This window comes from Rhinichthys klamathensis, unplaced genomic scaffold, assembly GCF_029890125.1.
Source record: "Rhinichthys klamathensis goyatoka isolate OS25496 unplaced genomic scaffold, OSU_Roscu_1.1 h1tg000090l_1, whole genome shotgun sequence".
Classification (NCBI taxonomy): Eukaryota; Metazoa; Chordata; class Actinopteri; order Cypriniformes; family Leuciscidae; genus Rhinichthys; species Rhinichthys klamathensis.
In genome coordinates, this window is record NW_026606629.1 from 4,029,897 (window position 1) to 4,044,889 (window position 14,993).

The 14,993-nt window shown below is 37.5% G+C and overlaps 2 protein-coding genes across 3 annotated transcripts in view; both read left to right on the forward strand.

Annotated features, from left to right (window-relative positions):
* Positions 1–14,993, forward strand: part of itgb5 (integrin, beta 5) — a 42,435-nt gene that overhangs the window by 23,302 nt on the left and 4,140 nt on the right. For both annotated transcript variants that reach the window (XM_056251884.1, XM_056251885.1), the window contains 2 exons: positions 12,853–13,075; positions 13,971–14,071. In XM_056251884.1, coding sequence (XP_056107859.1) covers positions 12,853–13,075; positions 13,971–14,071 — 324 coding nt within the window. The remainder of the gene's footprint in view (positions 1–12,852; positions 13,076–13,970; positions 14,072–14,993) is intronic.
* The window catches only part of tnfaip6 (tumor necrosis factor, alpha-induced protein 6), a 39,873-nt gene that overhangs the window by 2,284 nt on the left and 22,596 nt on the right, over positions 1–14,993 (forward strand). The window lies entirely within an intron of this gene.

Consider the following 14,993-nt stretch of genomic DNA (forward strand, 5'->3'; position numbering starts at 1 on the left):
TTAACTAAACAGAATTAAGGGTCACTACAGGTTTTTTTTTTTTTTTTTTTTTTACCAAAATAAGAGCTCTAGTTTTTAATATTTAACTTAAAATATTTGAGACACATTAATATTGTAACTTGTAGTGTAAAAGAAATTTACTGTCCAATTTTGTCTATGTTGTTGTCTATGTTGTTGTTATTATTATTGCCATTTTTTTGTATGACCCAAATTGTTTTGGATGACCCAAATTGATGGGTGGTTAGGTTATTAGGGTGTAGTGCTGACACCAACACATTTTTTTTTCTTTTTGATGTGTAAAGTGCTCGTTTATTTTTAATTAACTTATTTATTTTGATCTAAAACTCAAAGATGAATCAGTCAGTGAGTGTTTAGGATACCTGTGGTTAGGAGCTTCTTCCTGTGCCACATTAGTACTGGATCACTGGGCTTGGTGAGCATGTTGTGACTCCTGAAGGTGATTGGCTGATGGCTTCTTATTACAGCTGGGCAAGAATAAACTGTTTTTGTAAAGATGTTTTGTAACCCTTTGTAGACAAACAGTCAATATATAGGTATATATAATAGCGGTTATTTTTCAAAGTTACTTTAAAGATATTTTTAAATCCATTTAAATGTAAACATGACTTTAAAATGAACAAAAGCACTCTTATTATTGGTCTCTTAAGCATAGTTCAATTCGATTCAAATTTATTTGTATAGCGCTTTTCACAATACATATTGTTTCAAAGCAGCTTTACAGAAAGTGCATTTCAGAAATGTAAATAGAAAAATACAGTTAGTTAATCATGTATTAATTAGGGCATAACATATCGCCGGCATTGAGTCGTCTCTTCACAGGCGTTTAGTCATCTCATCGCAGGTCCTTTGTTCATACAGCTGGAGTAAACAAAGTATTGTTTTTCTTTAACCACACTCTTTGATGGAAGTGCTATTGAAATGGTTTACTCAGCTGTTATCTTAATTGCGTATCACATACCGCACCCTGTTGTTACCTAAAACAGCATTTTGTTAGTAGTAGTTGCAGAAAATAAAGCCATAAGAAAATGCAACGGTCACCCGGCCTGGATCATTGAATCATGATGTTAATATCATTCTGTAATATAGATTTCCCTATTTATATGATATATGAAGCCATGGAAAAACTAATGTTGAGTCAGCCGGTCATTATCCGCAAAAACAATCCTTCACAGGGTGAAGACAACCAACGCAAAAGTGATGCGTATAACACAGATACTTCTGGGTCAATTATAGTTTTACGGATAAAATATTTCACAGCAGAATGCTGTGATCAGAAATAGAGCTGTGTAATAACATAGAAAACCTGAATTTCATATCAAGTTTGTACATTCAGCTCTAAATATATTCATTTTTGTGTATTGCGGATCAGCGTGGCCTTGTTGTCATGCTGATAGCAGCCTGAAGTGCTCCCACAGACAGACAGCACTGCGCTGATAAGACATCTGTGTGTCCTTTGTTGCGTTTGAATGATTAGTTTGTGCTCTGCTGTCATAGTGAAAGACTTTTGAATCTGCTGAACTGACTGGATTTAGTGTGATGGCTGCTGGAAGTGCACAAGGTTTTTTTTTCTTGATATTCTTACATACTTCGTTCACATGCTTCATGTCAGTCAAAGGTTTACCATATTAAAACTTATTATTGTACATATGTTTTGAATCTCTGCACAATAGCTTTGAGTGTTTAGAAGTGTGAGCATGACAGTATCTTAAAACTATTTAGCCCGTAGTAAACCTTTGCTTTGTAGTGCTGTTCTATACATCTGCTGCTGATTTTAATTTCTTATTTACACAGAGACCTAGATAGTAACTAAATGCACCAGACATATAAATGTGCCCTTTTTTTCTTTACATTTTCAACGTTGTTGTGTAGACTTAGTCAATTATCATTTTAAATGTGAGCATGTGTGTGTTTGTTTTAAAGGTATCAGAAGGTGAGGGAACTCAAAAACTTGAGGCAACCAGTTTCAGGACTTTTTTGAGTTTACTTAACTTAACAATTAAAGTGTCTTTGCTTTCATCAAACACAATATACTAAGTTCTATGAACTTGCATTTTTAGCATGTAGAGTAGCACTTTAAATTAATATGAGCATTGATATTTCATAATTGTGATGTATAACTTTCTTACACCATGTCTACACCAGACGCTGGTGGCACGACGCAACGCCACAAAAGCGAATAGAACCCATTATAATCAGTGATGCTGTCTGCAATGAATGTGGCGCAAGCCGCGTGACAACAAATTCTCAAGCGTAAACTGATGCCCCGTTCTAGTTGTGATGTGGTACTCCAAGCGCTCGCGCTACTTCTGATACGAAGGACAAATGGATTTGCATCGATCACTTTGTCGTGTCCAGTGTGGACAGCTTTTAGCTGTTGCGGCGTGACTCAACATACACGTTAGACTACTACCTGACGTGACAAAGTTTGTTGAGCAAATTGAAAATAATAGATTTAAGAATATATACCATAGAGAACACTAACGCTAAAGGTGACTTGACACAACAGAACTTTTACAACAAAATATAATCGAATTAATGTAATGTAAGAGAGAATAAACAACATCGTAACATATATTACAACAGAAACCCGTTATTATAAATTATTTGTTTTACTGTATTTTTTTATCAAGAAAAATGCAGCCTTGGTGAGCATTAGAGACTTCATTCAAAAGCATTAAAAAAGTCTTACCAACCCAAAGCTTTTGAATTGCAGTGTGTATAGACAGTGTTTCATCAAAAACATGTATCGTCTTAACCTGAGAAAAACATGTGAATCTGTTCAATCTCATGCACTTGACCTCAAGCAGTATACAATTATACATGGGCTTTCAAACAAGTGTCACTAACTTGTAATAACATATCAGGAGTGATGGGATGTTTGTTATTGTGGTCATATATGTAGTTTTTCTCAAAAACATTTGCAGATCCAAGAAATATGTTAGACACCTAGCCTAGTTGTTTTTGAAGCTGTTTTTTAAGATTTGTACAACTTTCAGATGTTAGCTTGTATAAGCTTTAGCATGGAGCAGAATAGACGTTGTGTGTTGAATACCAAACATATGCTGTAATTTGGACATAACGTGGTTCCGTTTAACTTTTGGCGAACAGAACATTATCCACCAACTCCTCTTTCTAACTGTACACAGAACATTGACGTCTGTTTGAGTTTCTTTTTCCACACCCCTGCATCCTCTCTTAACTCAGTAAATGACATCAGCACCTGGCAACACACTGACCTTAGATGCAAACAAACAGACAAGACCTTCACTGCTTTACTGTCATCATAAATGCAGGAAAATCTGGCATTCTTTGGTTGACAAGATTGGATATAAACACTTATCTGATTTTTGTCATGTTGTGTCCTGTGGGACTTTATCAGAGCAATGTGGTCACGTGTTGAACAATAGAGCTGCAAGAACCATAAGCAAAATTGGACTTTGGAATAGAGGTCAATGTTCACTCCTTAGTCCATTGACTGTGATGAGAGCACATTTGCTAGCAGAACTCCTTTGTGAAATGCATGTTTTTGATGTGGCAGCAAGATGCATTTCCATTTCTATGGGGATGAGAGTCCTGGAGTTTGAAGTACCTTTCATGGGTAATATTATTAATGGATATGCACACATTTTTGTGTGATGAAAATGGTGTATGTAGATCCCCTCTGTTGAACTCAATAGACTCCTCTACTTGCAGTTTACCAAACAGTGGAGTTTGTTGGACTTTGACTCAATCCCTCAGATGTGCTCCACTCCCTAAAACCGTCCCCAAATGCACCAGCAAAATGAAAAGCTCAGTTAAACAAACCCAGTCCGGATGGAAAGAGGATCGTCTAGATTCTAGAAGCCTCGAGGACCTGGATTAGCGTGCTAAACAAATAAAGCATCTCCCATGGATCCTGCTTCGCTTCTGACAGACTTTTCTGCCATACTTTAAATGCCAAGCCTTTACACAAAACATTTCAAAAGAATAGAATGTCAAAAGATACTCGTTATAGGTGGTTTTCAGTTATTCGTCCTTTGAAATATCACGCCTTATGAATGGATGTTGCATGTACATTCACGCCCCAAATCTTAGCTACTTCGTATTTTATTAGAAAGTAGGATGTAAGATTGAAAATTGCATTTAAAAAAACCATTGCCCTTCTGGGCAGATAGGAGTTTGAGCTGTCAAACAGAAGGTTTTATTGATTCATGAAGATGTTTTTCTGCATGTCACTGCATGATTTGTGCGGTGGTTCATATTTGAGTGACACTAACCTGATGCTTTTGGTGAACCTTCAAACGTGATAATAGTCCATGCTTTTTTTTTTTAGTTTTCAGTCAGATCCGAGCAGATTGAAGTCTTGCAGTGTCATCAGTACACTGCAATCAGTCAGTGCTAAAAAAAACAAATCTCATCTGTCACTTTGTGTGTCGTCTCAAGCGTTGGTAAAACACACCCAAACTTATTCATCTTGGTCTTGTTTAGTTGGTTTTCAAATCTGACTTTAAGTGACCACATTGCTACAATGGGATTACTACGCCTTTAATTGACCTGCTCTGGGCAACAAATTGTAACAGGATAATGATTTTTCCATGCGAGGTACCATTTGGGAAAAGTTGACTAGTCTGTTGTTATAGACCAGTACACACAGTAACCTGACATATTACCGACATCCTAACAACAATTTAAGGCATTTTTTTCGGCATTGAAGTATTTATTAATTGTTGGCACGAAAATTGCTTCGCTGTTTTAAATGTGTTTAACCTCCTCTGGAAAGATATCCAATCCAATTTTGGAATGCAAAGGTGCGGGTAAGATTCGTGATAAGTCAAAGTCTGCCTATCCTTGTGGACACAAACACTGTCTCTGCAGTCGGCTTTGTGACTAGAAACACTGGACTGTCAAAAACACTACACTGTCTTTCTATCTTTGGTTTCAAATACATGAGATTAGTCAGTATTTTTATTTAGACAAGCCACAGAACTGTTATGCATTTCTCATTTAAACCTGTTTATAGATGTTTTTTAAGAGACTTTAAGTTCTAGACATGGTGTTTTTTTGGCTTATCGCCCTGGCACTTCCCACACTTGTGCTTTACATCAGCAGAAACGTGTAGTTCATTTAACAGTATTTAATGTAAAACCTTACACCATACCAAACCAGCAGTGACGCATGCACAGAAACATTAGCTTGTTCCTGAGTAGAAAACGTATGTACTGCAGGCCCAAACTATAGTGATCCGTTCATGTTTTTAAAAGCATTATACATTACTTTGTGCATTGTTGTCCCCAGCCTACCTGTTTATTTAAAAGGCGTCAGAAGACAGTGTTGCAGAAGAAAACAGTATTTATCTTGTATGCCTACTCTGTAATTGTTATTGTCACTGGAGCATGAGATGTTACCCTCCAGTCACATGAGACAAAACTTCTGACTGCGTTAATTTTCTTAAATATAATTTCTCTGCTCTCCACCAGAGTTCAGATGTGCTCATTAAGTGGAGAAACATGTGAGTTATTTCCTGATTATTTTTTAACTTATTTTATTCTCTTCGGAATACAATGAGGTTTCCTGGTTACTACGGAATCTTGTAAAGAGAACAGACACCACATGTCAGGCATCTATAGACCTTCTGTTTTTCCTGCCAAGACTTCGTCACCACTCGAAAGGCACAACTACAAGAGGCAGCTTGCCGTGTCTTGGCCTACATACTTACATTGCACATCTTTCTTTATTGACAGATGAGTTGTACTTTTTTAGCTAAACCATAGACTGTAAAAAAAGATGGACGACGCCCCTTCGCTCTCTTCCATTGTTGAGAAGTGAAGCCGCCAGTGTCCCGATATGGCGCTGACATCTTGGGACTTGAGTCTGCGCAGTAGCGATCTCGGGACCAGACCTGCGCAGTAGTGAGCAGGAAGTAAAGCCAATTTTGATGTCTGTTGATTGGAGTACGACAAGAGGCTTGTTAAAATAAAGTAAATACAATCTCCTCAGTCCTCCGAAGATCCTGAAAAAAAAGTCAGTTGGTGCTTCAGTGACTACTTTGCTCAGAGAACCTGTCAATCATGACGTCACACCACCGTTTTTATAGCATCACGTAACTAACTAAAAACAAAACTTATTTTATAAACAGACACTTGAACTTACATCATCGTGATGAAAACGACAGCAAATGACAGAAACCACCTTTGGAAAAAAGATATTTGAAGTGTAATTTAATTGTTTAGTCTCACTTCCCGTTGAATAACACGTGGAGGTGGGGTTTATGACCTATACTAGGACCAATCGAGACGCTTTGGGCACTTTTCAGGGCTTGAGCTAAACAAGTAAAGTCAGACAAGTTTACATATAGATTTTGTGTGCGGTTAACAAAAGAAATAGCACATGCAGAAATAAGGCATGGAAATAATTGAAAAACATTAGCAAGGGGCAGTTATCTTGGTTTTGGCAGCTTCCATATACACTCACCTAAAGGATTATTAGGAACACCTGTTCAATTTCTCATTAATGCAATTATCTAATCAACCAATCACATGGCAGTTGCTTCAATGCATTTAGGGGTGTGGTCCTGGTCAAGACAATCTTCTGAACTCCAAACTGAATGTCAGAATGGGAAAGAAAGGTGATTTAAGCAATTTTGAGCGTGCCATGGTTGTTGGTGCCAGACGGGCCGGTCTGAGTATTTCACAATCTGCTCAGTTACTGGGATTTTCACGCACAACCATTTCTAGGGTTTACAAAGAATGGTGTGAAAAGGGAAAAACATCCAGTATGCGGCAGTCCTGTGGGCGAAAATGCCTTGTTGATGCTAGAGGTCAGAGGAGAATGGGCCGACTGATTCAAGCTGATAGAAGAGCAACTTTGACTGAAATAACCACTCGTTACAACCGAGGTATGCAGCAAAGCATTGTGAATCCACAACACGCACAACCTTGAGGCTGATGGGCTACAACAGCAGAAGACCCCACCGGGTACCACTCATCTCCACTACAAATAGGAAAAAGAGGCTAAAATTAGCAAGAGCTCACCAAAATTGGACAGTTGAAGACTGGAAAAATGTTGCCTGGTCTGATGAGTCTCAATTTCTGTTGAGACATTCAGATGGTAGAGTCAGAATTTGGCGTAAACAGAATAAGAACATGGATCCATCATGCCTTGTTACCACTGTGCAGGCTGGTGGTGGTGGTGTAATGGTGTGGGGGATGTTTTCTTGGCACACTTTAGGCCCCTTAGTGCCAATTGGGCATCGTTTAAATGCCACGGCCTATCTGAGCATTGTTTCTGACCATGTGCATCCCTTTATGGCCACCATGTACCCATCCTCTGATGGCTACTTCCAGCAGGATCATGCACCATGTCACAAAGCTCGAATCATTTCAAATTGGTTTCTTGAACATGACAATGAGTTCACTGTACTAAAATGGCCCCCACAGTCACCAGATCTCAACCCAATAGAGCATCTTTGGGATGTGGTGGAACGGGAGCTTCGTGCCCTGGATGTGCATCCCACAAATCTCCATCAACTGCAAGATGCTATCCTATCAATATGGGCCAACATTTCTAAAGAATGCTTTCAGCACCTTGTTGAATTAAGGCAGTTCTGAAGGCGAAAGGGGGTCAAACACAGTATTAGTATGGTGTTCCTAAGAATCCTTTAGGTGAGTGTATATGTCCATTATTCACACACAAGAAGAATGTTTCTTGAGCCGCAAATCAGCATATTAGAATGATTGATTTTTGAAGGATCATGTGACAATGAAGACTGGGGTAATGATGCTGAAAATTCAGCTGTGCCATCACTGTAATAAATGACTTTTTAAATTATGTTAAAATAGAAAATGGTTATTTTAATAATATATTTCACAATATTTACTAATTTCTGCTCCAATGAAAGCAGCCTTGAGTATAAGAGATTTTAAAATCTTTTGAACGGTAGTGTGCATTTTTTTTGCCATAGTAATGACCTAGAAAATAAGATCGAGTAATGACCTAGAGGAAAACTGGTCAATTGGTGCATGAAACACTTTATTAGATCAGTGCTTGATCAGAGGCCTGTAAAAACCGGATGACTCCTATTAAAGACCATGGCTTCCTTGTGTTGTCTCCAGATGTATAATGTTGTGTCTCTGTGGTCAATGTCACACATATACTCGAACTCCTCAGAGAGGTCATGGAAGTCTTTAAACACTACATCACAAAACGTGGGTCAGTATAAGTCAAATTTTGTTTTTAAATTCTCCTTTACCCTTTGTCATTTACAACAGCTCCTTTTGGCTCTATATTTAGCAGTTTTTGAAAGCTTTTCCTTAAATTATTTTGTCTTGAACTTTCCACTGAAAATATGGAGTTGAGTTACTCACATCATGAAATGATTTCTTCCGTTTCAACAGCACTTGTTTGTTTCTTCTTTCGTAGGGAAGGAAGAATGACCACTGAGTCTGTGGTGACACGTTTTCGTAAGTCGTTGAGTAGCCTGCTAGTTGTTTGATCAGCATTTCTGAAAACGGCTCACTCTCGCAGCTCCAGACGGGGAAGTGAGATGCCCCTGGAGCAGAAGTGTGTTCTGCTGGTGGTTCCTCACTGGGTGGAACTGGAACGTGGCATAGTTTGCACACCCTGTGCTCTCACTGCACTCCAGTGATTACAGGGCTTTCGGAGTGTTTTTTCCAGATCCAAAGGACGATCTATTTTAAGTTGCCACCACAAAAAAGACAGACAAGCCACAAACCATGACCATATAAAACCATGTTTGTATCTGAACTCAGTCGGCAAGTTCTTTCACTCCTGCTAACTACATTATGCTCACAAAAAAGAAGCGTAGCATTAGGTTTTGTGGTTGAATTATGTTTTGGTAACTTAAATCTTTACATGCTGTACTTCACACTTATTGACACAATAGTTTAACTGCAAATAAGCATTATTAGTTTGGTCTTTGATTTATACAAGTTTGTTGAAAACCATTTTAGTTGTGGTAGTTGTAGTGATAGTTGTTGTAGTTCTGCTATTAGTATAGTACTATTGGTTAGTAGAGGAACTCCTCTGCATTTTCTTAAGTCACTGGCCATTGGCAGGTATGGCCAAAAGTTAGTTTTAGGCCCTGCTACAATGCGTTAAATCTCTTAAATTTATTAAATTGTTCTTAATGTACTACTTAATGACTTCAGCCTAGACTGGAAGATTGTGTATTGTGCATTTTTCAGCAAAACATTTGGCTTTCTGTGGCTTGAACAGTCTATATGCTTTGGATAGAGAGCTAGAATAAAGTAGTAGTCGTAGTCTCTGGTGTTAGCAAACACAGTTCATTCACTCTCCTCTATAAACTGAGATGAGTGTGATGATACACTATAGCTCAAGAATCTAATTTTAAATGATTTAAGTAGAGTGAAATGAAGCGTGCAGCTAAAATCTTACAATATAAAGAGGAATGTTGCTTCAGCAGCTGGATGTACACTTCCTGTGGGACTACAGAGGCTAAAGGGGTCTTTATCACAGGAAGGACAGGTCAGGGTCAGCATATCAGTCGACCAATAGCGATACAGTGACAAATGGTTTCTCGGAATGTAGCTTGTTTAAATAACATATTTGATACTGAACGGATTTAAATGTTTAAGGAAGTAAAATGTTCTTTTAAGTAAGCAAAAAAATATATTGTTGAAAAGTAGAGGTCCTACATTTAAATCTTACTAATGGTTTAATTTTAGAAATGGAGAATGACTAAAATCCAATTTAGGATTTTTAGGATAATACTTTAAGGTATTATGTGATTTTTTAATACTTTTAGTTAATAACTACACTGGTAATATGATGTTTGTACAAGAAACTAGAACAAACATACACTCAAGCATGCAGACAGGAAATATTTAGACTGGTCACTTCCAGCCTTTGGAAGTATTTTGCATTGGGAAGCTCAGCGTTATTTTCTTTTTCTACATTTTGTTTGCTTTTCCTTTCCACTTCAGTTTGGTGTATGAGCATGCTATCAATACGTTTCATTGCTCATTCATTAAAATTAATGAAGATTACAAGCCTAAAAATTTTCTTTACAAAATGTCTGTCATGTTAATCTCAATCTGTTGTTTTAGTAATTTATGTTTTAGTAATTTAAAGGCAGGAAAAAGGACATTTTCATCACACAAGGATGGCTATGCCCTTCACAAAGACTTCACAGCAATAGAGCTCAAGTTTACACTATTCAAACACTGGATTTTACAAGCACAGACTCTGTGTTGACTGTGAAACTTTGCACCCTTAAATAAACCTGATACTTGAGGTCAACGGTAATTGACATATTTCAGTGCTTGCGTGGCTTTGGACTCACTCATGTGTGAATTTGTCGAGTTTAACTGTGGATGTGGTAGAAATGGGCTGAGGTTCATTCCCTGAGGCTTTCAAACATGGATCTGCCTTTCTGGCATGGCAACAGCACATTTATTCAGTGACCTAAATAAAAGACTGGATTCGGGAATGCTGGGAGAGCAGGTCTGCATCGATTCTCTAGCATTTTTTATATTGGTAACACTTTACAATAAGGTTCATTAGTTAACTACCTTAGTTAACATTAACTAAGAATGAACAATACTTCTGCAGCATTGATTAATCTTAGTTAATATTAATTTCAACATTTACTAATACATTATTAAAATCAAAGGTTGTATTTGTTAACAGTACTGTAAACTAACATGAACAAACAATGAACAGCTATTTTTTTGATTAACTAACATTAACAAAGATTAACTATAGTAACAAATGTATTGCTCATTGTTAGTTAATATTATTTGTGTTAAGATTATGACTTGATATTCTAGCTCAGTGCGTAAAATATGAAGACTCTCTTAGTTCTGAATGTCTGTGGGAAAAAAGGGAAGCCTGCGAATGATGTTATTTTAGAGTAACTACTGTCACACACACCTTTAGAAAGCAGGTGTGGAGAACACGCCACAACACGTCTTTGTTCATGCCAGATTTGTTCAGAGGGTCATTCATTCAGTAAAGGTGTACTCTGTGATTACTGTCTCAAACAGAATACACCCCAAGGCGTGGCATATTACATTTAACTATCAGGACTTTTTTTTCTTCCTTGTATTACTCCCATAACCTTAACAGACTTGGACTATTACTTTAAAATACGTCTTTCTAACAAAGACCTTTAATAATGGACTTTTTTTGTTCTATAAAAAAGAAATGGGGAACCGCGTGAAGGTGTATTGTATCTCTCAGGAAAACTTTGTGTTTGTCAGAGAAGAATTCAGTGGTTGCACATTCCTGGATTGTTTTAGTTCTGCTGTGGCACCACAAAGAAACATTTATTGTGTGGGAGCTGACCAGCATGGCCTCAATGGACCGTGTGTGTGTGTGTCAGACACATCATCCCTCACTATACGTATGTTTTTCACCTAAGAGTGTCATGTAACTTCATACTTTTCTCACGAGATTAGTTTGACAGCATCTCCCACGGTAGTTCATGTTTCTTATCAGTAGCAGTTGTGAGGATGTGCTGTGTCTTTAAAGGGATACTTCACCCAAAACTTTCCCCATTACAGTAAAACCGTACAGTTGTACATTTTAATTACTATTCAAATCATTTTAAATAAAATAATAATAAAATCATTTTAATGTTTTAAAATGTAATTAAGCAAAAATTCTTCAGTGTCACATGATCCTTCAGAAATCATTCTAATATGCTGATTTGGTGCTCAAGAAACATTTCTTAACAATGTTGAAAACCATTATAAATGGTTATAAACAGTTATAAATAGAAGAACATTTATATCTTAAACATTTTGACCCCAAACTTTTGAATAGTACTGTTATTCACTCCCATATTATTCCAAACCATATGCTGTTAATTTTCCTTGGAAAACAAATATTTTGAAGAACTGTGAAGCAGCTCTTGCCATACGACAGTAGAGAATATTACGTATTTCACTCATTTTATGATGTGTTTGCTTGACACCCTCTGGTCACTGTGAACTGCATGAAGGTCCTCTTTCTACAGAAAATGTCTACTTTCTACAGGGAAAAAAATATCAATTAATGCAACAACATGAGTATAAGTAAATAGTGGCAGAACTTTCATTTATGGGTAAACGGTGACTTTCAATGCAGTTCTTCTCATCTTTCCTGCAAGTTAATATGCCCAGCACAATGTGGAGACCTCTTTGGACTGCACAAGCACAAAACTGCAACTATGGAGTATGGGTGTTCAATTTTTCCAACGTTTTCCTGTTCTTGTGCAATCATTGCTTTGAGGCTGCAGCGGCAGCTGATGCCACACCAAGTGTCCGTTACTGCTTTCAATCTGTTCACAGCTGTTTTGCCATGAAAGCGTGTCTTGTTTTTAGATCCTTTTCACAGTAAGACCCTTCACGTTTTCGTACTCTACTATATCATAATGTAAACTTTCAGTCGGGTCATTCACACAGCGACTATAGCACATTTGCTTCAACACACAAAGAGTTTTGCTCACGCTCAGTGATGGAGACACATGCCAAGAATCCTCTGAGATCTGCATGTAATCAGTCCACTGGAATGTGCTCGGCCGTGGACAGAGAGACTTCAGAGAATGTGGGAGAAGTAGACAGCAGTCATCTTTGTGCCATGACAGAGAAATGTGGAACGCTTGTGTTTCCATTAATGTCAGTAAATGATGGTTCTATGCAGACTCTCAATGCGTATATTTGTGTATACAGTATTATACGATTCTGAGAGGTCTTTGTGTTTAGACCTTGTCCACGCGCCAGTGAGTTAACCACATTTGTTAGTGCAGGATTTTTGCACATAGCAGCTTTTTGACTGAATGTCACAAGTTATATGAAGTTTATTCTGAGCCTATCTTTCCCTGTTTTCCAGGTCATGGGGAATGCCACTGCGGTGAGTGTAAATGCCATGCTGGTTATATTGGAGACAACTGTAATTGCTCTACAGAGACGGCTTCCTGTGTGTCAGACGACGGGAAGATCTGTAGCGGGCGGGGCAGCTGTGTGTGTGGGCGGTGCCAGTGCGCTGAGCCAGGGGCGTTTGGGGACACCTGCGAAAAATGTCCCACCTGTCCAGATGCCTGTGGAACAAAGAGGTATATGACTGAGGATGCTCAAACTGACTTAACCAAAGCTAATTTATAAGTATTTTCAGTTTCTAATGATTCTAATGTAACGCTGTCTTTAAAAGTTTATACGTCATTGTTTAAAAAAAATTGCTAAGTGATTTTTACTGCATATTGCAACCGATAGCATACTGTCTGTTTCATCCTTCTGTTTCTTTAAATTGGTCCTTTCTGTTTCTAAAATTTAATTTGCTACATACTAGTCGCATTCCAGTGAAGAATTGCAGTACTTTGATAATATTTACACCATCAGTCAAAAGCTTGGGGTCAGTTATGATTTTTCTTTAAAGAAATTCCCAATATTACTGATTTTACTGTATTTTCTGTACATTTTACAGACTCCAAACTTTCAAACGGCAGTGTATGTAACACCAAGATTTGCTAGGTCCTTTCAAACACTGGTATAAGCATGATGGTTCTGATATATATCAAAATGAATCTGTACTATTAACAAGTTACATTGAAAAGCACTTATGACCCACTTTGTCCTTCATAAATCATGAGTTCTTACTCCATTGTTGAGTTGCTGAGCTTAATACTCAAAGACACTAGAAAGCAATTATAAACCTATTTTTTTCACTCGTCCCATGTTAACATGTATAATGTTTAAATATTGTGGTTATACTTGTCAGAACAGTGTGTTTTAATGTTTTTACCTTCTGTGGCATTAGGAAGCATGCCACATCAGATGTTATTCAAACTGCATACATTAACACATGTTCTCTATTAGATTGATCAAAGCTGACTGACAGGGTCTGAGATGTCTTTTCTTTTTCATTGACTTTTGTTTAGACTCAAGCCTGTCAAACTTTTTAGTATTGTGTTAGTTATAGTTTGAATGATCTTTCTAAATGTTTCTCCTCAGGGAATGCATCGAGTGTCATCTTTTTAACACGGGGAGACTGGCCGACAACCAGACCTGTCAGCGCATGTGCAAGGATGAGATCATGACCGTTGAAACCCTTAGTGAGTGCACACTCAAACACTTGACATTGAAAGATTTTTTCTAGTGTTTTGGGGCGGCTTCTCTATCACTGTATCTCTCCACCCTGCACAGACACATGTTTTCCTCTGAGAAAAACTGATTGAAGAAAATGCTTTCTTTCCTTCTTTCTTTCTTTCTTTCTTTCTTTCTTTCTTTCTTTCTTTCTTTCTTTCTTTCCTTCTTTCCTTCTTTCCTTCTTTCCTTCTTTCCTTCTTTCCTTCTTTCTTTCTTTCTTTCTTTCTTTCTTTCTTTCTTTCTTTCTTTCTTTCTTTCCTTCCTTCCTTCCCACTCATCCATGCGATACTAAACTTTACCCAGTTATCAAAACATGTTATTTACAGCTTGTGCATGTGAGGAAAGAATTTTAATGATTGTTATTTTCATACCCCTGGTATAATAAAGCAAGCAGGTAAGTGAAGAAAATGTCTTAGCACGATTTTACAAACCACAATAATTTTTGTTATACTGGTTGAAACTCTTCACATCCTGATAGCAATCAATAATAAAAGTGGTCTAAATATTAAAATATGTACATATATCTTCTGTGGAAGTCTCCGAACCAAAAAATTTTCATCCAATCATTGCATTCGGTCCGAATGCAATGATACGATGTCCTACGGTGTGCGTTTATGTTCTGAAGGAGGCGTGGCTTTGGAGAACGCTGTGAAGGGAGGGTGGAATCTCATGCTTTCAAAGCTAACTTAACTTGCTATTGCTAGTTGCCTACCTCACCTTCAGTGGTTCTATATGGCATCTTATTCAAAGATTCAAAGACACTTTTGAGCATAAGGGTTCATTTACTTTTACTGTGAAAAAAAAAAAAAAACATGACAACTGATAGCTTATGTTTTTTTTTTTTTTTTGTCTTCACCATTTTTTTACGTGGGATAGTCAAAGGGGGTA